Here is a 26465-nt window from a genome sequence, read left to right as displayed (position 1 = left end):
CAATTTGTCCCGTGGCTTTACTCTCCTTGTTCTACATATTCATACCTACAGTACCTTACTTTGCCCAAGGTACCTACATACTATACGGCCTCCACTGTCCCTTGGTTGTCGAGCAAACGAGCTTAGACCATCGGATATTTGCATAATACATACGGCAGGCACAATCTTCAGTCGCGCTTTCTGGCGGATTTGTGCACTACCTGTGTATTTCACCTCATCTTTACCTAGCTCTGATGACGATTTGATATTTCAATGAAGGAGCAGGAAGTCTTTGCGGCGGTCATATCTACTCGCGCTCATTATGGCTTCGTCTCATGGATTCAATGTGATGAATCTAGCGCGTTCGTAACCTATGGATAATGAAGCTTTCTTGATGGTTGCAGCTACTAACATGCCCGATTCTAGGTGATGTGAAGGCTGGCTCAGTGAGAGACAGAGAAAAAGCTGTAGACGGTATATCTGCCTTTGGTTTTTCTAGACTCGGAGAGCTTACATTCATCTTAGAACTGGCACATCTTCTTAATCCACGGAATCGAGCTACAAATCTGTAAGCACAGAGCAACCCCCTTTTCGACCACTCTAACAATGAAAAGCTCCGACCTCGGTGACAAGAGTTACCATGAGATATTTGAAGCTATTTTCAGTTTCGTTCTTCGGGAGAAGCCTATTTTCTATGACAAGAAGAAGTCTCAAACAACAATAAATGCCACGACCTCTCGGCTATCGAAATGTGCCGATGCCGTACGCATGACTGTGGGACGTGGTAACCCAAAGATTGGACGAAAGACACTTCTCGCCATCGTGGACCACATCACTCAAGTTCTCCCAGGGCCTAATGACGATTTCGTGCCCCCTTTACTCCAGGACTACATCAAAGCTCTGACCGAGGTGCTTTCCAGGCCGGCCCACGTAGAGATTCTCGCCAGGAAGGAAGGCCACCCCTGGGAGCTCTGTGTTGGGTTCTTCCTCGATGTTGCTCAGTTCTTGCTTCCTAACGAGGGAGATGTTTCGACCCGCGCATTGGCCCGAGCATCTCCGGCTTTGGTTCGATCATCACCAGCCCCAGGATCAGCAGGATATGGCCGATCTGGCGGACGATCAACTCCATCGACCCAAAGTCAGAGACGAGCTGCCCCTGGTGAAGGTGGCTTACTAAAAGATGTCTTGGAAGGACTGTACTATCTTGTTGTCGGTGGAAATGCACCCCTACTTCGACAGTTCAAAGATATCACACCAGTAGTTCTCAGAGTCTTGAGTCTCAAGCAAGTCAGTCTTGGCTCTTTGCAGACTCTGGCATTCGCTATCATCAATGCCGTGTTCTCTGCTACCCACGCTGATGATTTGGAGCACGCCAGCTCTCTGGTGCAAACACTGGTGCCGCTCATGAGTTACTGGTGGAGATCAGAGAAAGTATCTCAGGATGAAGTCATCCGTGCGTTAAGAATAGAGATCTGTAGAAGTATACTCTTGACACACCTTCACATAGAGTACCTGGCTCTCAGGTCGTCGGATGAAACCATACGCTCGGACTTGGAAGATTTGGTAGAGAACATCTGGTCTGAATACTCAAGGCGTGGTGAAGCATTCCGCCTCCAAATGAGCGACATCACATTTGCCTTATCCTCGTTGCCCACATATGGCCTTCAGCTGGATATTTTTGGCCTCCGATCACATAATGTTTATGGCGAGGGACATTGGGCTGTCGTCCAAAATCTGGCATTCCTCGAAGGTATCATGGCGCTGCCTCATCTGAGAAGACAAGGAGAGGATAATGGCGAACAAGATGAGCAACCGCGCAAAAGACGGCGAACTCGTCAAGATAATTCGAGTCGCATCCGGCTCAAGCTGAAGGCTGTCGATGTCTTGATCTGCAGGACTGCCCTGCAGTTGATCCCGTTTCTTTTAGCTCATAATTCATTAAGCCGTGAAGAACTTCTCGACTTATTGCCAGATTTGATATCATTGGCGAATGACAAGAACCCGGTTACAGCTTCTTGGGCCCTCGTTGCCTCTGCAAGGTAAGATCACCCGTTCGATGGGCACTGTCCTACGGGGCATACTGCTAACATCATCAGCTGTATTGCTTACTCGGAAGGCTGTCATGATCAAGTGGACATGTGGCATCAGCTCTGGCGGTTCGCCATACGATCCGTCAGTCTGCCAGGAACGAGCCGAGCAGCCGCTGTGCTTCTACACCAGCTGCTTGAAGCAGACATCCTCCCTTATCACACCATTTCACAGGACATTAATAACATGGTTACAACTGCCGATGTCAGTGGACCTAGCACCTTGAGTGATGCCTCTATCAGCTTGATGTTTCATGTTCTTCATTTACGGAACGCGAGAGTCCCGAGCGCAAGCCAAAGTACATGTCATCATATCATTCGATGGGTGTTTCTAAGATGGAACCCAAGTGAGTTTGTTGTCCTGAACTCGAATAAACTTTAACTCCCTATAGATGAATCTGCTTTCGCATCCTATAACTCCTTGCATGTTCAGCCAATTCACTTGGTGAACCTAATTCGAACATGCTGTGGAACAACAACTCTGGAGTTGGCCATCCACCCGGCAGCTCCAGGAGGCCCATTGGCAGAGACCTGGAGTTCATTCAAAGAGATTGAGTCCTTCACACGGTACATACTCCTATCGGAAGATGCATCTAACAATCCCGCAACAACCCGGAGTTGCAGCTTTTCAAAGCCCACAAACTCACCACCATTGGCGGATGCCAACACGCGTTATGCTTCCCAAAAACTCACACTCGAGCTCTTTTACCCCAAATTGGGTGAGCTGATGGAGCTTTGTACGTCGTGGACAAAGAAGATGAATGAAGGTGGTATACAAATCTCTTTTGATCGCTTCCAAAGTCTTGTATCGGCCTGTTTGGCGGGCACATTGTTGCTACCATTGTTTGCCGATATCAACTCGACTCAGTCTTCGTCCGTTGAGTCAACTCTCAAAGAGATTCTAGAGAAAGGAATGCACTCTGCCCTGACGTCCGTTGAGCCCAATGCGTTTGTCGATTCAATCCTGCGAGCCGTCCGGCCCATTATGCCTGATTTAAATACGACAAGCCTCAACAGGGCTCTTGCAAACAACCCTGCCCTTCTGCAACTCTTTTCTCGAATGTGGAGCTCACTTGGAGAACAAAAGGACCAGACACAGCATGACAACAGCATCGACTTAATGGACATTGACGAGGACTTTGACTCACAAAGTAGCAGAGCAAGCTCGATTCATGCGCAAACGGTAGTCCCACGCTTCGACATTCAAATGAAGTTGGATACGCAGGCTTTTTATACAGAAACGAGGACGCGACTGCATTTTCTGTCTATAATAAATGACGACGTTGGGCAGATTGGCCTCATCCCTGATATCTACGTGGAACATCTCATCAACTTGCCGGACGATGACTTACTCATGTGCCAAAACCTGCTATTGGACATTTTTGCCTCTGATCTCGTTGTTACACCAGACAACGCGCTTGCCATCATCGAAAGACTTGGGGAGTATATTGGTCAGCCTGATTATCAGTGTGCCGAAGTTGTGCTTAGCACCTGTATCGGAGTGATTGATGGCCTTCACCCCATTTGGCTGAACGATAAACGGCATCTTTCGGAGCGAGTAGGGGATCTTTATTATCACTTCATCAAGGTCTGTCTCACATCAAACATATTCTCGCCAAGGGCCCAAACATCAATGGTTCGATTATTGTTTACCCTGCTCCGCACCAACACAGAATATGGCAAAGATCAAGGGCTTGATTCGCCTCGAACATGCTTACTTTACATCCTGAAGAAAGGTCCAATGTTGGTGAAATTCGCTATCTCCCAGAGGATCGCTAGCGTTTTCGATCTTTTTGTTCTCAAGCTTCACGATGAAGTTTTTGTGGATGTGCTGGACAGTTTACCAACCAATCCTCTCGATACCACTGGCATCGCATTCCGCTTGCTAGTTTTGTCAAATCTCGCCTGCCGATGGTCGACATTGCTTCGGAGATGTACATATCACATTTTTGAGACCCCAGGAAAGATATCAGACTCAACTCAGTATGCAACTCGATGCTTGATCAATGTGTCAAACACACTGAAATTGGAATCACCAAAAGCCTTGTTCCGCCTGTTCTCCCGCCAACTCTTGTATACCTGGTTGGAATGTGATCCGATTGAGGATATCCCGTTCTCCATCTTTGGCTTCGCGACACTCGGAGATCTCCTCAAGTCAGCCCAGTCCGAAGCCATTGGCTTGACAGTAATGAGGGGGCAAGATGAGGCATTTGCAGAAGTGTGCCGCAACTTGGGGAATTCTGAAAGCGACCTCGTTCGTCAAAATTTCACTACCGCCATTGCATATAGCATGATCTTTGGCGACTCCAATGGGGGCGAGGACAAGGACCGAGGCGAGGCACATATCAAAAAGTTGCTTGGAAGTCAAGTGTACATGGACTCTATTTATATCAACCTTGTTGATATAGCGGCCCTCTTCTTTGACCTTATCGACCAAGAAAATTCTCTAGAGAGGGTGTTTGCCAGGTACAAGCTTGACTACGCTGGCGAGATCATGGGTGCTGTGAAAGCTATTTCTCACTCACCTGCTGAGCTACCAGCGAACCAGCAGCCAATGTTCAAGGCCAAATATCTCATCCATGAACTTTACAGGCTCTGCCAAAACACGGAGTTCCAATTTCACGACCTATGGACGCCACCTGTAGTTGTCTCGATCGCTCGGAAGCTTCTCAACACGGTGCATCCGGCTTTAGGCCCCTTACACGCATGCTCTGTTCTCCGCAAGGTCCGCGTCTTGATTTCTCTTGCTGGTCAAGTCGCTTGGGACTCTTACCCCCTGGAAATGCTCCTGAATGCAACGCGTAAATTTATCACGGACTCGGAGTGTGCAGATGATGCACTTGGAATTAGCCAGTATCTCCTGGGTCAAGGTGCCAAGCATCTCAGCAACGTGCCATTGTTTCTCGCTGGTTATGCCCTGTCGACCCTCGCGTCGCTCCGAGTCTTCCTGGAATCAAGTCAGTCGAGCACCACCCAAGAGAGTCAGTTCAAAGCAACTATGAGCAAAGCAGAAAAGTTCCATGGATGGTTCAGCAAGTACCTTGAGGAGTATGACTCGCCAGTGTTTAAGGATCTTGCGCAAAAAAGTGCCTTTAAGTCCATAACACAGTCTGCTGCTCGCATTCGAGCTTCTGGAAATGCTGAAAGAGGCACTGCAGAGAGCAAATTATTGCTGGATATCATGGACGACGGTGGCGCAGATCACCAGCTTCTCAACGATTCTTCTCGACAACTAGCTCTCAGTCTTCTTTGTGGCGACTTTAGCATTCCTGCGTCAATCAAGGACGACATCATCGAATCTGATCATGATGCTGTAAAGCATTCTACGGCTGTATGGAAGAGCTGCGATACAGAAAATCTGAGCGAAGAGTATCTAGCATGGGCAGGACGAGTTGTCGGACGAGCCTTTTCGGCTTCCGGAGAGATTCCAGTCAATATTCTACGCGAATCACATCTTACTCGCTACCAAAAAATAGCTCCAGGGTCAAATGGCTCAGAGATGGGAATACTTTACCTGCTTCAGGACCTCACCTCAAATCCCGATTCTGTCACTGCTGGTCTTGCCGAGGCTGCTCTACGATCCATCGTCTCAGATGCCGCTATACTTGAGGATGAACCACTAACTGTAGCTTGTCAGAAGAGTCTAACAGAGTCTCTCTTAATAACTTCCCAATGGGGCTCGCACAGATCTCCCCCGTCTGACAAGGCCCCTATTACTCCTTCTTCACCAGATCAGCAGGATGTGTGGTCTGTAGAAATCACTTCAAAAGAGTGGCTCCCGAGCCTGAGCGCACACCTTGCCCAATGTGTTCCAGAGTCAATCATTCTCTCAGTCCTAGCCCCTATTCTCGCCAGAGTTGAGCACTTTGCAGAGAGCGCGTTTCCCTTTGTTGCTCATCTTGCGCTCTACTTTCCGATAAATCAGCAACACTCCCCTAAGCGCCCATTTTCTGTGGCAATCAAGAGCTGGCTGAAATGCTCTGATCCTGCAGCCAAAGAAAATCTAAAGCTGCTCATCAACATGCTTCTGTATCTCAGGACACAGCAGTACCCCAAAGAATCTTCAATAGCTGACCGATCGTATTGGCTCGAGGTGGATTCCGCGATGGTTTCATCAACGGCGTCGCGATGCGGAATGTATAAGACCGCTTTGCTTTTCGCTGAGTATGTTACTCCTGAAACCTCGCGGTCCTCAAGAAGGTCCTCAGCCGCAAAGGAGGTGGATATGAGTGACACTCTCCTTACGATCTTTGAGAACATCGATGATCCAGATGCATACTATGGGCTACCTGAAGAACCTAGTCTTTCTAAGGTTGTCGCTCGCGTAGAATATGAGAATGATGGTCCCAGGAGTCTTGCATTCCGAGGCGCCATGTACGACAACCACATATTCTACGGAGATCCAATGACTCAGTTAGACGAACAAGCTTTGGTCAGAGCCCTGGGTACACTTGGGTTGTCAGGACTCTCAAACTCACTTCTTCAGACACAACAAAACATGGAGTCATCCCCAGCTGCTCTCGAGGACACTTTCAATACTGCTAGGAAATTAGGGATTTGGAACCTTCCTGCTCCCTCAAGTGATCATCACGCGGTCACAGTATACAAAGCGTATCAAAGTATTTCTCAGGCAGCCGATATTACGAAAATCCGAATGGCTGTGCATGAGGGCTTCAGTCGCACAATGAGGAGCTTGGCTGCCCTCGACCTGAACGCAACTTCATTGAGGAAACGACTTGGAGCTTTGGCATCCTTAACAGAACTTGATGACGTTATAGGGGTTTCTGATACTGCAGAGATGGATGGTCTCATCGAAAAATTCAAAACTCGAAGCGATTGGATGCGGAGCGGACTGTGAGTATCCGTTATTATTCGTAGAGCAAGCTACTAATCATCCAATTAGGTACGGTAGTGTCAGCCAGATCTTGTCTTGCCGTGCGTCTACGATGAGCATGGTCAGTCAGCAGAATACCCTTCGAACAAATATCAAGCTTTCCGCGGCGGCTGCACGACATATGGAGGTAGAAGCAATGATCACAGCATCTCAGATTTATCGTTATCACCAAGCGACACAAGAGAGTCTCAGAATATCCACTGGGCTCACCAAGCTCATCCCGACATGCGCCACCTTCGGCATTCATGTTGATGCAGCGGTCAACATCGAGACAGCTAATTCTCTCTGGGATTATGGTCAAATGAGCACATCCATTCGTATGCTCCAAGGCATAGACAGAGATGCTTCCCTCAAAAAGCAAACTCTGCCGGTCAGCCGATCTGACTTGCTTTCAAAGATTGGGTATCAGGTCTCTGTCGCTCGCCTTGAAGAGCCACATGACATTCAGAAAAACTACCTGGAACCTGCACTCAAGGAGCTCAAAGGCAAAGGTCAAGGTCGGCAAGCAGCTGCTGTATTCCATCAGTTTGCCATGTTCTGTGATCAACAACTGCAGGACCCAGATGGCCTGGAAGACTTGAAGAGACTTCAAAGTCTAAAGAAGGCCAAGGGCGATGAAGTGTCAGAACTGAAAACCCTAGTCAGCGGCACAAAGGATGCTCAGCTGAAAACCAGATATTCACATGTCTTGAACAAGGAGAAGCAATGGCTGGACCTTGATGAGCAGGAACTGCGGCGAGTTGAGCAGACTCGCAGTGAATTCGTTCGGCTGAGTCTCGAGAACTACCTCCTATCTCTTATTGCCTCTGATGAACACAATAACGACGCCCTTCGTTTCACGGCTCTTTGGCTGGAGCGATCAGAAGAGGAGACTACTAACAAGGCGGTTATGCGACATTTGTCCGACGTCCCAACAAGGAAGTTTGCTGGTCTTACCAATCAACTGACATCCCGACTTCAAGACCAAGACACCTCATTCCAGAAATTACTGTTGGAGCTGGTCTACAAAATTTGCGTAGACCACCCTTATCACGGGATGTATCAGATCTGGTCTGGAACCAAGGCAAAAGCACAGCAGAAGGATGATGTAGCTGTTCTTCGTGTCAGAGCAACAGATCGTATTGCGAAACGCCTTGCTGAGACACAATCTGTTGCCAACATTTGGCTCTCGATCGACAAGACAAGCAAATACTATCATGCTCTTGCTATGGACCGGAACCCCAATAGGTACAAGTCGGGTGCGAAGATTCCGCTTAAAGAGTCTTCGCCCGGGCACAACCTGATTAACTGCTTGATCAAATATCGGATTCCATCTCCAACTATGCACATCGAACTCTCCCATACAAAAGATTACTCGAAGGTCCCGATCATATCCAAATTAGAGCCCACCATGACCATCGCTTCAGGCGTCAGTGCTCCCAAAATCATTACTGCCATTGGGAGTGATGGTGTGCGCTACAAACAGCTTGTAAAAGGAGGACACGATGACCTGCGACAGGATGCTATCATGGAACAGGTCTTTTCGGCTGTATCGTCTCTGCTGAAGCTTCATAGGACGACTCAGCAGCGCAACCTAGGGATCAGGACATACAAGGTATTGCCGCTCACTGCATCTTCAGGTTTGATTGAATTTGTCCCCAACACGATCCCACTTCATGAGTTCTTGATGCCCGCCCATGAAAGATACCACCCAAGAGATTTGAAGGGCTCCCAATGTCGTAAGGAAATATTTGGGGTCCAAAGTCGGACGGTGGAAACTCGAATCAGCACTTATCGCAAGGTCACGGAGAAATTCCACCCAGTCATGAGATACTTCTTTATGGAACACTTTATGGATCCAGATGAATGGTTCCTAAAGAGACTTGCGTACACCAGAAGCACTGCGGCTATATCGATGCTGGGACACGTTCTCGGTTTAGGAGACCGGCATGGGCACAACATTCTTTTGGACCACAAGACGGGGGAAGTTGTCCACATTGACTTGGGTGTTGCATTTGAGGCTGGTCGTATCCTGCCAGTACCGGAGTTGGTCCCCTTCAGACTGACAAGAGACATTGTGGATGGAATGGGAATCACCAAGACAGAAGGCGTCTTCCGGAGATGCTGTGAGTTTACGCTAGATGCTCTAAGAGAAGAGCAGTACTCGATCATGACAATCTTGGACGTGTTGCGGTTTGATCCGCTGTATACGTGGTCGATCTCACCACTCCGACTTGCCAAACTCCAAAAGGCGAGACACAATGACGAAACCCCAATGGATGATGAACAAAGCGAGGCAGAGACAAAGAAGGGCAAAAGGGCTGCAGGCCACGTCAATGAACCATCTGAAGCTGACAGAGCTTTAGAGATTGTAAGGAAGAAGCTCTCGAAAACATTGAGTGTGACTGCAACAGTAAACAAGTTGATCAACCAAGCCACCGATGAGCGAAATTTGGCAGTGCTGTATTCTGGTAAGCTGATCAGATGTCACCAACTTGGGTTCACAGCTAACAGGCCCCTTTTCCTAGGTTGGGCAGCATATGCTTAAGATGTCAGGCAGAAGCCTACTTGAGGCAGAGAGAAATGTAACACATGATCATTTTTGTAGTTGGTGACGTACTGAGGACTGATACCTAATAGACGGCACAGCGAATAGGCATATCGCACATAGGTAGCTCAGGGCTCAGCTCAAGGCGTCAATTGCATTTCAGTATTACTAGTGCACAGTTGGAGATGCGGCGATTAATTGATAATGATTTCAGGAACGTTTGTTATCACTCGGGAATGTTCAAGCTGTCAAAACGTTGATGTAAGTCGGGAGTTGTTAATATCCAATGATTACCCTAAGTAATTAAAGTACTTAGACTGAATTTAATAAGAAGAGCTCGAAGAGTTGAATTGATTCAGAGAAGCCATAAATGGAGCGAGAATGCCAGTCTTTTGCTCTTTCTAGTAGCATTATGAAGGCGGAGTAGTAGTTAGTACCCAAGCGTTGCATTTCTTTTGTCATACAAACCGATGACGCTCTTTATTAAGCCGGAGATAGATGGCGGTAGCTCCAGTTTCTTATCTTATCATGGATTCAATCACCTTCAATCAATCAACACGCCCACCTCGTAAACATTGTTATTCAGACTTGCCATCATCTCCAGAAGTACTGCCTTGACTCTTCTTCGAGTTAGTCCATTTTCGTTTGATTCTAATCCAGAAACACTCTGATAATACACTTCTCGCCCACGTCTGCTCACCGTCGAATACCGCAACCAAACACCGGACAGTCCGAGAAACCGAGGCCTGCGCGACAGCTCTTTGTACGGTTGTTCCAGGCCTCGTTCTTTTCTTGATATATCGCCTGGGTTCACTCCATGCAACCGTTGGCGCCGGAAACAACCTCTCCCTCCCGGCGAAGGCCGCGGTTAGACTCATCATCCTCAGCTTCACCTCCCCTTGCCACCTCTAAGCGGGCGCGCTTCGAAATGACCACCGCTAAAGCGCGGGGCAAGCTCCCCGAGACCATCGACCTAACGCAGGCACCTTCTGCGTTCAAGCCTTACTCTGGTTCCAAGAAGCTTGTTATCAAGAATCTGCGGGCGCCCACGAGTCGAGATACCCAGGTCGCGGAGTACTATAAACGGACGGAGAAGGAGCTCGAGGATTCCTTAGAGGCTGTCTTTGCGGGACGGACACCTAATGTCCCCTTGGAGAGGCTGTACAGGGGCGTCGAGGATGTCTGTCGAAAGGGGGATCCTGCAAAGGTGTACCAGATGCTCAAAGAGAGAATCGATGTGCACTTGCAGCGGATTGTGCTACCCAGAATCCAGAAGAATGGCCATGCTTCGAACCTCGATACTGTGAAGAGCGTACTAGCGGAATGGAAGACTTGGAATACACAAACGGTAGGCTGGATGTTTGTATATAGGTTTGAGATGCTAAGAAACACTTGCAGATATTGATCAGATCAACATTCAGCTACCTCGATCGAACATATTTACTACAGAAGAATCTTGCATCTATAAACGATATGGCGATCCAGCAGTTCAGAAAAATGGCATTCCCATCCCAGAGTCAAGCCTATAGAAACTCGGTCGGCGTGAAGCTAATCGCAGGTGTTTGCGATTTGGTTGAGCATGATCGAAGAGGCATCGACCAAATCGAACCTGCATTACTGAAAGATTCCATCATGATGCTTTATGTTTTGGAGGTCTATGTCAAGCACTTTGAGCCCTACTTCTTAGAGCAGTCTGAGAGATACTTGAAAGAATTTGGCGAAGCCTGGAGCACGTCAAGTCTCAAGGACTACATTTTGGTTTGCGAGAAGTTACTGAAAAAGGAAGACTATCGCTGCATCCAATTCAACTTCGATAGTACGACGGAGAAGCAACTTATGGACTCTGCGCACGCCCATCTCATCACCAACTACTCAGAAAAGCTTCTCAACGGTGGGAACCTGGCGAAGCTGCTGGCTGATAGAGAAGTTGAGTCAATGAAGGCTTTGTATGACTTGCTTCGGTTATCAGGGATCCAAAAGAAGATGAAAGATCCATGGGGCGACTACATTCGATCAACTGGTTCGGCAATCATCAGCGACAAAGACAAGGGTGACCAAATGGTTTTGCGCTTATTAGAGCTCCGCCGATCACTCGACCTGATGATCCGAGATGCTTTTAATAAGGACGAAGACTTCCTTTGGGGCATGAGGGATTCTTTTGGGAAGTTCATGAACGACCGCAAAGCTGCATCTTGCTGGGACACGGGAACATCCAAAATCGGCGAGATGATCGCCAAATATATCGACATGCTTCTGCGAGGTGGCTTGAAGTCACTACCAAAGGAGCTTCTGTCAGATGTGAAAGATCGAGCGACAGCTGAGAAGGAAGGCCAAGCCAGCACAGGTGATGAAGATGCTGAGCTTGATAGACAGCTTGACCAGGCGCTCGAGCTGTTCCGCTTCATCGAGGGCAAGGACGCCTTCGAGGCATTTTACAAGAAAGACTTGGCTCGGAGATTGCTCATGGGACGAAGTGCCAGCCAAGACGCTGAGCGCAACATGCTAACAAAGCTTCGAGGAGAGTGCGGTGCTAACTTTACACATAATCTGGAGCAGATGTTCAAGGACCAGGAACTCGGCAAGGATGAAATGGAGTCTTTCAAGCAATGGCGTCAAGGAAGTGCTGAGCGCAAGAATTCTCTGGACCTTTCCGTCATGATTTTGTCCGCTGCCGCGTGGCCAACTTACCCAGATGTTCGTCTCAACCTGCCGGATGAGGTTGCCACGCAGATCGAGAGGTTTGACAAGTATTACAAGAATAAGCATACCGGACGAGCCTTGACGTGGAAGCACTCATTGGCTCACTGCTCCCTCAAGGGCATCTTCGCCAAGGGGCCGAAGGAGCTTCTTGTATCTGCATACCAGGCTGTGGTTCTGATGATGTTCAACAGCGTGCCGGCTGATGGATTCTTGGCATATGAACAGATCGCGACGGGAACCGGTCTTTCAGGCGGTGATCTTGATCGCACACTTCAGTCGCTCGCTTGCGGCAAAGCGCGAGTGCTTACCAAGCACCCGAAAGGCCGTGATGTCAAGCCTACTGATACGTTTACTTTTAACAAAACATTTACAGACCCCAAGTACAGAGTCAAGATCAATCAGATCCAGCTGAAGGAGACAAAGGAGGAGAACAAGGCTACACATGAAAGGATCGCTCAAGACCGACGCTTTGAGACACAGGCGGCCATCGTTAGAATAATGAAAAGTCGTAAGAGCATGGGTCACAGTGACCTGGTGGCAGAGGTTATCAACCTGACAAAGAAAAGAGGTAGTGTTGAGCCGGCGGCGATCAAGAAGGAGATCGAAAGGTATGTGATGTCATGCGTTAATGATACTGTCCGGAGGTGGCTGACGCGATATACAGTCTTATCGAGAAGGATTACATCGAAAGAGAGGGCAACGCCTATGTGTACCTGGCATAAGGCTTGGAAAGTCGGGTAATGGAGATTGGTGAGGCAAGGCTATCAGGCTCAACGATGAAGACGGCATTAGAACGATATATAGGCATAAGCAACCGAATGCTACAACGACACAGACATGTCTGTGCCCATACCAATGAATTTGATTTCTATGTCAAAACATGACTGCCTTGGAGCAAACGACGGAATCTGGGAATCGAACATCGAACATCGAACAAAAAGAAACGAAGCAGGGGGGGGGGAACATAGTCGGCAAGGTAAATGGTTGAGTAACATATTGTTAACTGACTGAGCTACTTCGCTGAATGAGTAGATACCTACTTTGATATATAACCATGTGGCTCATGTCTGCAAGAGGCCGTTGATTGGTGAGGATGGTGTGTTGGGGTTGATGTGGCGTGGGTGCCTAGAGCGCTGAAGTGATATCCTTGCTGTTTGCGAGCTTCATCAGTTCTCCCAAGCTGAGCTGCCTCAAACTAATCTGAGCTCAAGTGATTTTATATGAGACAGCTTTGGTTCCAGAATTGGAAAAACGCCAATGGGTTGGATGTAGGCTTTTCTAATTTAAGATATCTTTAGATGAAAATATGCCCATATCTATAGCACTTTGAGTACCGTAGCAGCTCGAATGTGATAACCACAATAAACCTCCTTACAAGCTCCGAGCCACGATGGAACTTGTAGCCTGCCATGAAATGACCTGCGCCTCTGTATAAGCCCGTACACTCGTCAATATTCAGAGTCAAGGGGCTTCAAAGAAATCTAGACAACACGATGATGCTGTATTGTTCCGTGCCGTGGCCAGATTTGAAGAAGGTCATTTCATGACTTGACATGAGAGGAGAGGAGGAACATGATATCACTCCCAGCCCAGCAGATTGCTATGGATGGCGGGAAAGTAAAAACAGAAGAGCAAGCAGAGTTGACCAGTACGAATCCGTTATGATGAATCTTTACCAGCACAAGGAGCTGTGCCCTTCGAAATAGACGAGTTACACAAGAAGATGAACACTGATGGATGTATCGCAATCGCGAAATAGAGGCTCTCCTGATATTTCTAGGTTTATGGTTCTGCACCAATACGAGGGTACTCGAAATTATTTCGATCTGTTCCCCCAGTTTCTGGCTTGAACAACTCGTTATCGGTGCCTCATCTACCAAAAACAGATTGAAAATAGAAACCGAGTCGTGAATGTGGTATTCGTGGCCTATTGCAGAGAAGATAGGACCAACGCGTTCTGTTGAGCTGACGGATTCGGCCTCGAATGAGAATGGCAAGGCCATTGAGAGGCAGAAGGTTGAAAAAGGCCACACAGAGAGAGACTCACCGACGGCATTGAAAGGGATAAGAAGGAGAGTCTAGACTTGACACAGCATTCTCCTGGCATGTCACCAGTCACACAATGCTCTGAGGATAACAAGTTTTGGTATCTATCTATTTCAGTCTCCAGACAAACACATCCATAGGTAGTAACTTCAGACTTGGACTAGTGGCTCCATGGGACATTGGGAAGACATTGTATGACTCGAGATCTTGGTGCTTCACATCGGGCGTGTTTAAGACGATAAGCAGGTATTTCCTGAATCTCTACCGACTGACGTTAGTTTGGTCACGGATAATGCTCTGCCGCTCTGATTCCTAGAGAAGCATTCTGAAGGCAAATGATGTTATCGACCGTTGATGAATGTCGCCGGCGTAAACCAATACCTAACCAAGACTTGTCAATCACACTCGGATTAACAAAAAGAGTAATCGGTCGCCCTCAGAGCAAGAAGAAAAAGGAAAGGGAAAAGCGTAGCGAAGCAAAGTAAAGTACTTGATCGACCCCTCACGAGGCATCCACAAGGCAACCATATTTGGGCGCCCGGCCAAAGTTAGCAGACATGAACTGAGGGTGTGAAGGAGAAACGCCCTGAATATTCTGTCGCAAAAGTTAGGTACAACAGACACGCCCGTTCAGAGTTGGATTCCCCATAGAACTTGGGCATGTCTCAGTGTAACCTCAGTTGACAGGCGGCCAGTTGCCTGATCATCGACGGTTGTATCGCCATCGGCAGGAATTGATTGATACATTGAACCCTCTTGACAGGTCACACGGCCACGCGGTAGACACGCTTTTGTACTATCGCCAACTGTACTATGCGTTGCTGTGTCGTGCTGTGCTATGCTTTGCTGTCTCAAATCAAGACTGATAAACCCCGTATTCATGTCTCAGAATCCAGACCCAACTCATAACGACTCAAAACTTGAAACATGTTCACTTTCGCCTCATTTTGTTGTCGCATTGTATCTCGACGTATAGAAACCCTCAGAGGCCATCCATCATCAACAGCCTGCGCCGCACATGCACTTCTAGACTGGGTCATTCATTCTACTACCTCCCGCATTACAGTATGTTCGACATACTCACATAGTCTGGAGTTAGTTGCAGCACAACTAGGGCGCTTCTCGACCAAACTGCTGACTATATCGTGCATAAGGTGGGATGGGCCGTGACGCGGTGTAAATGGATTGCGTTACCACCATCTAACTAACTTAAAGAGGCATCTACACTTTGGACACACTCGCCTCCAAGGCAAGGCAATCGAGACTGATTGAGTCATTATGCCTCAATATCACACTTTATGCGCATTTTCAACCATGTTAATAATCCCAACTGCCGCTGACTTGGCGAACCAACAGACCAAAGTACCTATCTAGGTAGAACCGTAGTATGCACTGTAGAACAACTGTCTGTCTGCCTTGCCGGAGATCCATGGGTAATCAATGGCCGTATTGACCAAATATGCACATCATTCAGCTCGCTACTGTACATTCTCTGCAATCACTTGCATACCCGACCTTCCCGTGAAGCTATTCCTTAGTGCAACACTCAGCTTGTTTCACCGATTCCTCGATATGTCCAACCCGGACCTGTCGCTCTCACTTTCGTGCCATGGCGGACAAGGCCTAATTCCACGATAGACTATACTTCTCGATTGTGGCGATACGCTACGTCTGCGTCTGCGTCTGCCCTCTCGTCCTCTGTAGCACAAGTTTCGGACATATTCAACGACATCAACGCCCAACGAGTTCGTGGTGATTTCTTTTTGAGTCCAGCCATGGTGTATCCGAGGCAATCATCTGATTCAACAGCACAGCAATGCAGGGCCTCTCTCAACTCGAACAAATGGTTACGCAGCGTAAAATATCTCCAGATCATCGTGTTAAACTCTCACCGGGCGACCGAGGGCCGCAGAGTAACACACCCAGTCACTTAGTCAAAGTGAACAGCATAGCATACCTAGCCAGCATGAGATGCCGTATCCCAGAAACGGCGATCGCCTTCCTGCATATCTGGGCGCCGGCAGAACGGGCTGTCGGTGTCGGGTCACAAATCGTCTCGGGTCAGCCTCTCGGCAACTTGCCTCATCATTCATCGTCGGTCGCCATATCGAGACAACATGCGGTAACACACAATGGAGGCGCCGGTTGAAAGGATCATCTTAAGTCGTTGGATTCTGCCGATTGCCTGATGCAAGTCAGTCTGGCCGCGTCGACCAGGCGAATGATGCCGTATCTCAGCAAAGCTCGGCAAGGAATGCATTTGCCGGCTACCCAGCTCACTTCGGCTGAGAGTCCTTCTGTAGGCTTATTCATTATATCACACTCAATGTGCGTAGTTGGCTTGCGCCAAGCTGATGTGCTGTTGGTGGAGGTTAACGGGCGAACCACCAACTCGAGCGCAGAACAACCAATGTATGGTTCGCCTTTAACAACAACCTTTAGTTTCTCAGTAACACAAAGCTGGCTTTCATCATCCAGAGTACTCATCAATGCCGTATTGTGTCGGAACACCAGATCAAGAAACCAATGCCAATACGTACTTGTCTCAAGCAATGGTTCTTCAAGTTCAAATAGACCCTCACTCGCCCTTTGAGTTTCCCACAGAGATCCAGAGACACTCCCAATTCAGCTCAAATAAACAGGTATTTCTTCCCTCATATCTACAAGCAAAGAAGACTTTCTTCTATTGCTTGACACGACTGCTTCCGCAAGGCTGTACTGCGCCCCCCCTTAGTCTTCAACCTTCCATCCCCCCTCCATCTTCTGACTAGGACGCATCCCTTGGCTATCTCGCCAGCCTCACTTTTGATTTGCACAAGTTTCTGGACGCAGGAGCTTCCGAATCCCTCCCAAGCTGCGCCCACCCGAGCTCTCCATCTCCAGTCGCATATATCATAGCCCTATTCTTCCTCTCAATCGCATCAATCCCAGAATTGGAATTCCCCATTTACCTAGCAAATACCAATCACGCTATGGCTGGCCTTCCTCCTGTCAGGGCTATGCCTCAAAATACCCCAGCACCAATGCATCATACTCAAGCTCCCCAAACACGATCTTCAATGCCCCAGCAGAACGGGGCCCCTGCAGGGCTTCCTGCATTCATGCCTGCCAACACTCGGCCTTATAGCCATCCTCCCCAGCTTCCTATGGATCTGCGGCTGCAAGATCCCGCTGAGATCAAAAATGCCCGAAGCGGGGAGCTTCCTATGTACAGAGCTCTCCGCCTCGAAAAGACTCCTGGTGCCTCCGGTGGTGGCAAGGCACAGGACACAGAATACGACTGGGAGACCATCACTCGTACAGACAAGAACATGTCCCAATCAAGGATCAAAGAGAGGATCGAGCACTTGAACAGAACCACAAGATCTGTCTCGAAGAAGAAGCAAGACAAGAACGAGACAATCCAGCTTCAGCTCGACAGGGCTCAAGCTGATCTGACCAAAGAGGACCGTGACTTCCGGTTCTACTATAAGCTGGCCCAGATCGAATCAGAATGGCGGGCGGCAGATGATCCCAGACACTGGGATGACAGAAGTGTGCGAAGCTCCAGAAAGCATAGAAGCCACTCGAAGCGGAGCAAATCTCCTAGGCTTGAGAGAGTGGCAATCAATGCATATTTCCAGAGGATGCCCGCCTCTGGTCGCCATAGCTCCAGAGCTATCGACACACATGTATCGATGAGACAGCCAAGGCAAATCCAACAAACACCTACCCAGCCACGCATGGGAGGGTTACCGCCTGTCACCCTTCCCCAAGGATTTGTGCACCCTCCTCCTCCTGCTCCTACTGCTGCTGCCCCTGTCAGGCCAGCGCCTCCTCCAGCAACTGATCCAAGATTGAATGGTCAACTTAGGCCCCCTATGGGGGAACAAAACGTTCCTCGCATGCCCCAAGCCCACTCTCCTCGACAGGGTCCATTCAATAACGCACAGCAAAGTGGCATGCCACCTGCAAAGCCAGGCAATGGGGTCCCTCATAATGCAGGTGTCGTGCCACCTATTCCCGTACCAGCACCAGCACAAGGACAAGTTCCAGCTCGACCACCCCCAAGGCTACCCGCGATCAATATCCCCATCGACCGACCACCACATGGGCCATTGCCAGGGGCGAAGGCCCCTCCACAGATGCCCTCGTCAAGTCCCAGTGCACCGAAAACTCCACTTGAGGCAGACAATCGCTCACCAAAGAAAATGGCACCAGAGCCAGGGTTCAAATTTGAAGATAAAGTCAAGGTTTATGATAACTCAGGCCGAAGTTCCTCGCTTTCTGATGGCGACAGTGACGAGTGGTCAGAGGATGAAAGTGAGGACACAAGGCCGTCGTCTGTTGATTCCGGTAGCAGCCCGCAACGGGGTCGAGGGCGTAGCCCGAACCCGAAGCGTATGCCTTCCGATCATCACGAAAACATCATCATCCAGGATTCTCGCAACCTCAGAAAGGATGCCAAACATACGGCCGACGACCGCTCCTTTCGAGATTCCGATCAGCAACATGTGCGATTCAATTCCCCCGGCCGTCGCTACCGTGACGAAAGTTGCTCGCCTAGAGGCGGGTATCATTCTCCCCGAGAACAACCTTGGAAAGGAGAGCCGCCACGAATTATCCAGGCCGCAAGACCTAGTGTCCGTCATGTGCGCGGCACTGCGCCCCGACGAGATAATTCTTATGATATCAGACCCAGTCGCTCCGACAAGCCCCTTGAGCGAGCAAGATTAGACGACGGTCATCGTGAGCATGACGTCCGAAGAGACAATGATCGATTTAAACATCTTGAAGAGGATCTTCGACGGCGCCGTGAACTTAAAGAGAGGCGAGAAGATGGAAGGTCCGACGACTACAAGTACGCTGACCCTGAACCTCGCTGGAGTAATCGACGGGCTCGAGAGTATATGAGCCACAGGGAGCCACGTTATTCACGACAGCATCATGAAGATCGTGAGGCTTTCAGGAGGTATAGTGGCCGACGAGACTGATAGAATGAGTCGACAGTCTCTTTATTGCGATTGCTGTGCTTTTACATAATGTTTTGAATAGGATCAGTTCGTTTAAATGAAATACGGAATGGATTATATAACGTTAAGGTCTGGGAATGGCGTTTTTATCGTTTCAAAGGGATGAAGCTGAGTTGATGATTCGGTATCGTCCTTACCACCTATCCTGGAGCTGAACATGAATATTATGATGACAAACAATTTCAGTGCTAATCATTAATTGTGCGTATGGTTCGTTTCCGCCTTGTTTAACATCAAGCTTGAGTTGTATGCATGAACGGCAATTATAGACCACGTGACTAAGCGAATGCCGGTAGTGCGTTAAGTGAGGGGTGTCGCGCCTGGAACGCGTCGGGCAGATACCTACTGTATTCATGTGAAAGGCTTCTTCATTCGTCGTACCTGACTGACCAGGTTCGGGGCCGAGACGCGTCCTTATCTTGCAGGAAATCACAGTCTAATATGACAGGACCGTGGGGTACAGATACTTCCTCGATAATCTCGCCTTCACTCAACTGAGCATCGCAACTTCCTGCCTCGCTTTTTTCTTTTTTTTTTCTTTTTTAATAATTCTACCCTCCCCCCTCGTTTTCCTACCTGCCTAACCTTCAGCTGTCGCCAGTTCACGATATTTTATGAAGGTTGGTATCAACCACCTTCCTTTTCGTCCCTCGCTGGCACGGGCGTTCCTTCTTCGACGAGCTCTGCAACAGCAACGAGTTCAGGTGCACTCAGCTGGTCCGATATATTCACCAAATCTCAACGCAATGCTACAGCGCGCAAACAGCCAATACGAGGCCAATGGCCCTCCTCCCCAACAAAGGGGCCAGCCCAGAAGCCAATCGTTTCTTCCTTCCAGCAGCCCAAGTACTCACAATGCCGATATTCGACAACAACTAAAGAAGTCAAACGCCCCTGCTGTGTCGGCGAGGACCATGCCACCATTCTCCAGACCTCTTCAAAATCGACCTTCTAACATGAACCAACTCTCAAACAATTCTCGACCGCCAAACGGTGTTGGCGGTGGATCACTGGCCTCTCTCTGTGGAGGATCAAACTCATTCGGTGGACAAGCAGATGTTGTTGATCTCACTGGACCTGAAGCTCACGCAAAGGCCCAAGCAGCGGTCTTCTTTACTGAAGACGACTTTTGTGACGACGACGACCTAGATCTGGATTTCCAAGCCCCTTCAGCACTACCGCCGCTTCCTGCAAATACTCCATCCAAGCGCATCATCAAGGAGAACATGCCACCCCCACCGCCAACCTCGACACAGACAGACAAGGCTATACCTTGGTCTTCATCACCACCCTCACATTTCCTACCACCGTCCCGCAATACATCTGTCACTTCAACGATGGCCAATATCTCGATGAAGCGCGATTCTTCTGGTGACCGAGATGACTTTGATGTTCCGGTCCCCAAAAAGGCCAAGAAACGCGTACTGCCCCAAAGTTTCAAGCAGGAAGAACCCGAAGATAAGAGTGATTTTCACTCACAGGTCGCCCAAACACCGAATAACAAGCGGAAAGATTTTCTTAATCCCACAGCGAGCGCTGTCAAGGAACAGAAGAAACAGTTCCGAACTCAGCGTCAGCAAGAGCAACCGACGGCCAGCACCGATCTCTCCATGGATGAGATCAAAGAAGTCTCCACTTCGCATTCCAAGGGTAATTTTGCCATATCGCTGAGTGAAGAGCAGAGACACGTTTTGGATTTGGTAGTGAACAAGAACCAGAGTGTCTTCTTCACTGGTGCGGCCGGAACTGGTAAATCTGTCCTCATGCGAGCCATCATCACGGAATTGAAGAAGAAGTATGCCAAAGACCCAGAACGAGTTGCGGTTACTGCCTCCACGGGACTTGCTGCATGCAATATCGGAGGCATTACGCTCCATAGCTTCTCTGGTATTGGACTTGGCAAAGAGGATGCCCAAGCACTGGTCAAGAAGATCCGAAGGAATCCCAAGGCAAAGAACCGCTGGCTGAGAACTAAATGCCTTGTCATTGATGAGATTTCCATGGTGGACGGAGATTTGTTTGACAAACTGTCTACAATTGGAAGAACGATTCGAAACAACGGGAGGCCGTGGGGAGGCATTCAACTCATTATCACCGGTGATTTTTTCCAGCTTCCACCAGTCCCAGAACAGGGTGCAAAACGGGAGACCAAGTTTGCCTTTGATGCATCAACCTGGACTACCTCCATAGACCACACTATTGGACTTACGCAGGTCTTCCGACAGCGAGACCCAGTATTCGCCAACATGCTCAACGAGATGCGCCTCGGTCGCATAACGGAAGACACTGTTCGAGCCTTCAAAAAACTGGAGCGACCACTCAACTTCAATGATGGACTGGGAACCGCAGAGTTGTTTTCCACCCGGAACGAAGTCGAGATGTCAAATGAAAGAAGATTGAGAGAACTTCCTGGCACGATCAGGCGGTATGAGGCTCAAGATACTGGCAAAGAAGATATTCGGGACAAACTACTGATGAACATGATGGCGCCCAAGAGTATCGATCTGAAGATCAACGCTCAAGTAATGCTGATCAAGAACCTTGATGAATCACTTGTGAACGGATCTTTAGGCAAGGTGATAGGATTCTCTGATGAAAAGACGTTCGACATGGAGCCAATTGATGAATTCGATGAGGAAGAGAGAATGGCCAAAGCTCGAAAGAAACTACTCAATACATTCAAGCGCGAATCCGATTCAAGTTCTGGTGGCACCAAATTCCCAGTCGTACAGTTCATGGCAACGGATGGCACATCACGCGTGATCCTCTGCCAACCTGAGGAATGGAAGGTCGAATTGCCTAATGGCGAGCTTCAGGCCAAGCGAACTCAGCTGCCCCTGATTCTGGCATGGTCATTGTCAATTCACAAGGCCCAAGGTCAAACTCTTGAACGTGTCAAAGTCAATCTTGGACGTGTTTTTGAAAAGGGCCAGGCCTATGTTGCTCTTAGTCGAGCGACTACACAGGATGGCCTACAGGTTCTGGGCTTTCAAAAGTCCAAGGTCATGGCACATCCTCGAGTCATAGACTTTTACAACAAACTCTACAGTGCCGAGGAGGCACTCGGAAAATCCAAGGCTCAATCTATCACTAGTCTTGTATCCAATCGCATTGGAGCGGCACCCTCGAAAGCACCAGCGCCCTCGAAGTCAGCCCGCCAGGTGATAGATTTAGACGATGAGGAAGAGGCGATGGCTTCTATGGGATACTGAGTTTCAAGCTGGTGGGGTTAAATTTAGATGCTAAAGAGCTTACAATCTATTGATACCATTGTATGATACGGAAGACTCAGTCGAAATGCGAAGTTTCGATAGATGCGAATAACCATGGGAAAGGCGTCAAGGTGTCAAAGGGGCAATTTGGTCGGGATAGACACGCCAAAGGCCTAGTAGATATTGAGACTTGTATGCACCAAGCTATGATAATACAAATGATGAACCGCTCTATTTAATTTTATGACATCTGCTGTGACCATTGGGCCTACATAGTAACGAAACGTTTGCTCGGTTGGCTTCTCATTCAGCACAGACAAGTCGGCTCATGAGCCTGAGCATACCTTAGTAGCTAAGGGAAGAGAACCAATCTCATTATAAGCCATCCAATCAAGCGATGCTCACCGTGGTTGCAAACACAAACACAAACACAAACACAAGAGAGGCTAAAAAGTAAGGCACCTTAAGTACCTAGGTAAGTACCTCTAGTGGTTACTATAGTTGTGACGCACACCGAGGGAACAACCTTCTTATCGATAACAAGATTGGCACCTTGGTTCCCACGCGAACTTCCCTAGTAGCTTGCCCCATGTTGAAATGGAAGTTCTCCCACCAAGACAAGCCCGCATCACACAACATTAAATCGCAATACGAAAACCCGCCGAAGCGCCTGCAGCAATACCTTATCGCATACGGCATAGAAATCGGAGAGTTCGAGCTTTGCAGCTGTCACTTTTCGCACCTCGCACCATTTCATTGCTAGGCCCCAAGTCTCGATCTCCCCTCGTTTTGCCCCATCCCGCCGCTTCGAAACTCGCCTGAATTCAGTCACTCCGTCGACGAGCCCAACCACCCGGTCCTCTCGCCTCCAGGTACTTCGAAACAAAAGCAGTCCTTGTTCACTCAACAAAGTGACACATAAATCTTGGGGTCTCGATTCTGCGTGACTGGGGATTGGTCTTCAAAACCTCGTCAAAGGACGTTAATGACATCTTAACATTGCCGATCTGCCATAGCCAATAATTTGTGCCGAGGAACACAACCTTTTTCCAATCACGTATAAATCGCGAAATCTTACCAACCATGGCAACCCAGTTCATCGGCTTGCATATGCGGGTGGTGTTGAGGGATCCTCCCGGGAGCGAACTGACGGGGACAGTTGGCAATGTCCAGGCAGGGAGCGGCTTAACATTGACTAACGGTACACACAGAATTCTAACCCTACACTTGCAAGAACGATGCTAATGCCCGAGTTGCAGTGTTCGTCTCTGATACCAAACAATGGCTTCCTCACTTGCAGGTCCACGCCGCTAACATCGCCGATCTTGCTGAAGTCAAGAACGACAGGCCAGCGACATATGCGCCTCCTCCAGCCGAACCCATCGCTGCGCCTTTCATTTCGCAACCACCACCGCAACCTGCTTTTGTAGACCCTGCGATCCTAAGTCTGGGGAGACCGCCAGCAGCATTAACGCCGGCAGGCTCCGATTCAAAAGGACCATTGGAGGATGTCAGAGCTGAACTCCAAGTCGCTCCTACGAGTGCCGCTGTCTCAACGCCCGGGAGACCCACCCCTGACCACGACCTGACTGGTTCTGTCAGTAATCTACCCATCAATGAAGCGGTCCAGGAAATGGACAATGGCCAGCCAATTGAAGGACAGGCACCGCGATCCGCCAAGAAGAAAAACAACAACAACCGACGCTCTCGGCAGTCCAAGCAAGGAAAGGGCCAGCGTGCTGAGGATGATGGTCAAGCTATTGAGGGTTCACCCGCCAGTGGCCGAGGCAAGGGATGGAGGCAAACACCAATCCTGCAGAGTACATCATCTTTCCAACCATTTCATTCTCTGAAAAAGAGCTCCAAGGGGCGCAAAGGCCTCCTCGATAACGGCTGGGCTTCTGAAGATGTCACAGAAGAGATGGGGGAGTTCGATTTTGAGAACAACCTTGCGAAGTTTGATAAACGCACCATTTTTGATCAGATGAGGAAGGAGGATCAAATCGACGATGCCAGCCGATTGGTGTCTCACAATCGAAAGCCAAAGCCTGGCACCGCTGGCGGAAAGAACCTGCATTACACCGAAAATGTACTGGACCTGCCGTCCTCAACTAAGAAGGATGCAGACTTCTGGAATAGTGAGGCAGATGATGGATTGAACGAGGCTGAGAGGCTTTCTGGACGGGAAGTTCGTAGTGGTCAAGGTAATAGGAAGGCTGATAGCAAATCGGGTCCGTCACGAAGATCACAGTCACGCAAGGCGAGTGCTGTTGCAGTTTCTGGCGGCCTTCCGCTAAGCCGCGTCAACTCTGGCGTCCGTGCAAGCCACCTGTCTCGGCTGTCGATCTCACGACCAGAGTCTCGCAGTACTAACAGTAGACAGCAAGGTCATCCGCCTGGCTTATACCTCGTCCCTTCGCATAAGCGTCTTGAAACCGTTTCAGCCCTGCAGATGCTTAATCTTGAGAACATAGCAGCGAACGAGATCGGCTTAACAGAACAGCTTATGGCCGAGAACGGAGGGCGAGGTATCGCTGAGGTTGCTCTGATAGCCCTTTCAGATCCTGCTATCAAAGTACGGTTCGGCCTTGCTGGTACAAATCCCTCCTCCAGTGCTACATTGACGAGTCCGGTGGTGGTGATCCTGGCTGGCAATAACAAATCAGGTATCCGAGCTATTGCTGCTGCTCGCCATCTGCGGAACAAGAACATCAACATGCTCATGTGCTTAGTGGGTATTGAGCGCGAGAAGGACTTGCTCGAAGACCTGCGGCAACAGATTCAACTTTATCGAGCATTTGGCGGTAAAATTCTCAGCAAAGCAGATCTGTTCGAACATTTGCGCAAAGCATCATCGTCAGGATCACCTGTCTCAGTATCACTCATCATCGATGCTCTTCTGGGCTTGACCATATCGTTTGAAGAGCTGCGAACTGGTGACCAGGCTGCTGTTTATGAGTTGATGGAGTGGGCGAACCGAAACGAAGCGTTCGTGTTATCGGTCGATGTGCCAACAGGTATCGACCCAACTTCCGGTAAAGTGGCAGTGATAGATGGTAGCCGCCTATTCGTGAAGCCTCGGTACGTTGTTGCAATGGGTGCTCCCAAACGGGGCCTGCTTGAAGCCGTGACACCACCCGATGAGGATGACCCCCAGAACATGAACAATGCCGGACACGAAGAGGAATGGCGTCTATTCATTGCGGACATTGGCCTGGGAAGTGCCGTTTGGAGGAAGGCTGGAACCAAGATTCGAAGAGGTATCGACTTTGATGAGAAGTGGTTACTTGAGATGAAGTATCGGGATGGACACCAGGACGGAACCGACTCAGATGAGGAATAGTGTACCGCACGAAACCAGCGAGAACATGCATTCATGACATGAGGAAGGGGAAAGAGAAACGAAGGAGAGCAAAAAGTTCAGCGATTGTTTTGCCTGTTGCATGGGAAATGGCCAGTGGGAAGATGCATTTTGGGCAATATTTGGCGTTTGGTGGGTTTTATTTTGGCGCTTAAGAGCATGCATTGTTACATTTGAGGTCAAAAAGGGACCAAATACCCAGGAGTTCAGTCAAAATAAGATGCTTTTTATATGTAGATAGCTTTTCTGGTGGTTTCACTATTGCCGCTGTAGCTACTGTAAAAATATCCATAGCTGCTGCAGTTATTCTGTGTTTTGGTCGAAGACTGATTAACGAGACGAGCCAAGTCCGCCAAGAGTATGGAGAAGGTTGCAGAGAGGTCAAGTTTAAGTTAAGCTACGGGGAGAAAACTAAGCTTTGCCAAGCATATTGTGAATTTGTTGTGCATGTGCAGGCTTGGCATTTTATAAAAGCTTGATTGGGTTTATGCCAATACTGTTATATGACGTGAGAACTGTGAAAGGGGAGGCCAACGAGCGGGTTTATTTTGAGTTTCTGTACCTATTGATTACCTAGGTATAAAATCTAGTGGTAGTAAGGTGCGTAGGGAGACTGGTATGTTGTGAAAGCAGAGAAAACAGTCCGA

General features: G+C 48.9%; 5 protein-coding genes across 5 annotated transcripts; all 5 read left to right on the top strand.

Moving 5' to 3' along the window:
• Positions 1-252: 252 nt before the first annotated feature.
• FPRO_10732 (uncharacterized protein) lies at positions 253-9487 on the top strand (the record flags this gene model as incomplete). Its single annotated transcript, XM_031231727.1, has 9 exons — positions 253-325; positions 406-453; positions 505-547; positions 594-1432; positions 1487-2018; positions 2076-2413; positions 2459-6920; positions 6970-9410; positions 9468-9487. 9 exons carry the CDS (start codon positions 253-255, stop codon positions 9485-9487), a joined length of 8796 nt encoding a protein of 2931 aa, XP_031081735.1.
• A 928-nt stretch (positions 9488-10415) lies between these two features.
• FPRO_10731 (related to cullin homolog 4A) lies at positions 10416-12909 on the top strand (the record flags this gene model as incomplete). Its single annotated transcript, XM_031231726.1, has 3 exons — positions 10416-10835; positions 10886-12795; positions 12852-12909. 3 exons carry the CDS (start codon positions 10416-10418, stop codon positions 12907-12909), a joined length of 2388 nt encoding a protein of 795 aa, XP_031081734.1.
• Positions 12910-17205: 4296 nt separating this feature from the next.
• Positions 17206-19206, top strand: FPRO_10730 (uncharacterized protein; the record flags this gene model as incomplete). Its single annotated transcript, XM_031231725.1, has 1 exon — positions 17206-19206. One exon carries the CDS (start codon positions 17206-17208, stop codon positions 19204-19206), a length of 2001 nt encoding a protein of 666 aa, XP_031081733.1.
• Positions 19207-19991: 785 nt separating this feature from the next.
• FPRO_10729 (uncharacterized protein) lies at positions 19992-22457 on the top strand (the record flags this gene model as incomplete). The annotated part of the gene is made up of 1 exon (XM_031231724.1): positions 19992-22457. One exon carries the CDS (start codon positions 19992-19994, stop codon positions 22455-22457), a length of 2466 nt encoding a protein of 821 aa, XP_031081732.1.
• A 1083-nt stretch (positions 22458-23540) lies between these two features.
• Positions 23541-25800, top strand: FPRO_10728 (related to YjeF_N domain protein; the record flags this gene model as incomplete). The annotated part of the gene is made up of 3 exons (XM_031231723.1): positions 23541-23658; positions 23717-24771; positions 24841-25800. The coding sequence occupies 3 exons, from the start codon at positions 23541-23543 to the stop codon at positions 25798-25800; spliced, it is 2133 nt and encodes a 710-aa protein (XP_031081731.1).
• Between the last annotated feature and the right edge of the window lie 665 nt (positions 25801-26465).

This window comes from Fusarium proliferatum (genome assembly GCF_900067095.1).
Source record: "Fusarium proliferatum ET1 genome assembly, contig: FPRO_scaffold005, whole genome shotgun sequence".
Taxonomy (NCBI): domain Eukaryota; kingdom Fungi; phylum Ascomycota; class Sordariomycetes; order Hypocreales; family Nectriaceae; genus Fusarium; species Fusarium proliferatum.
This window is presented reverse-complemented; position numbering and strand designations above follow the sequence as displayed.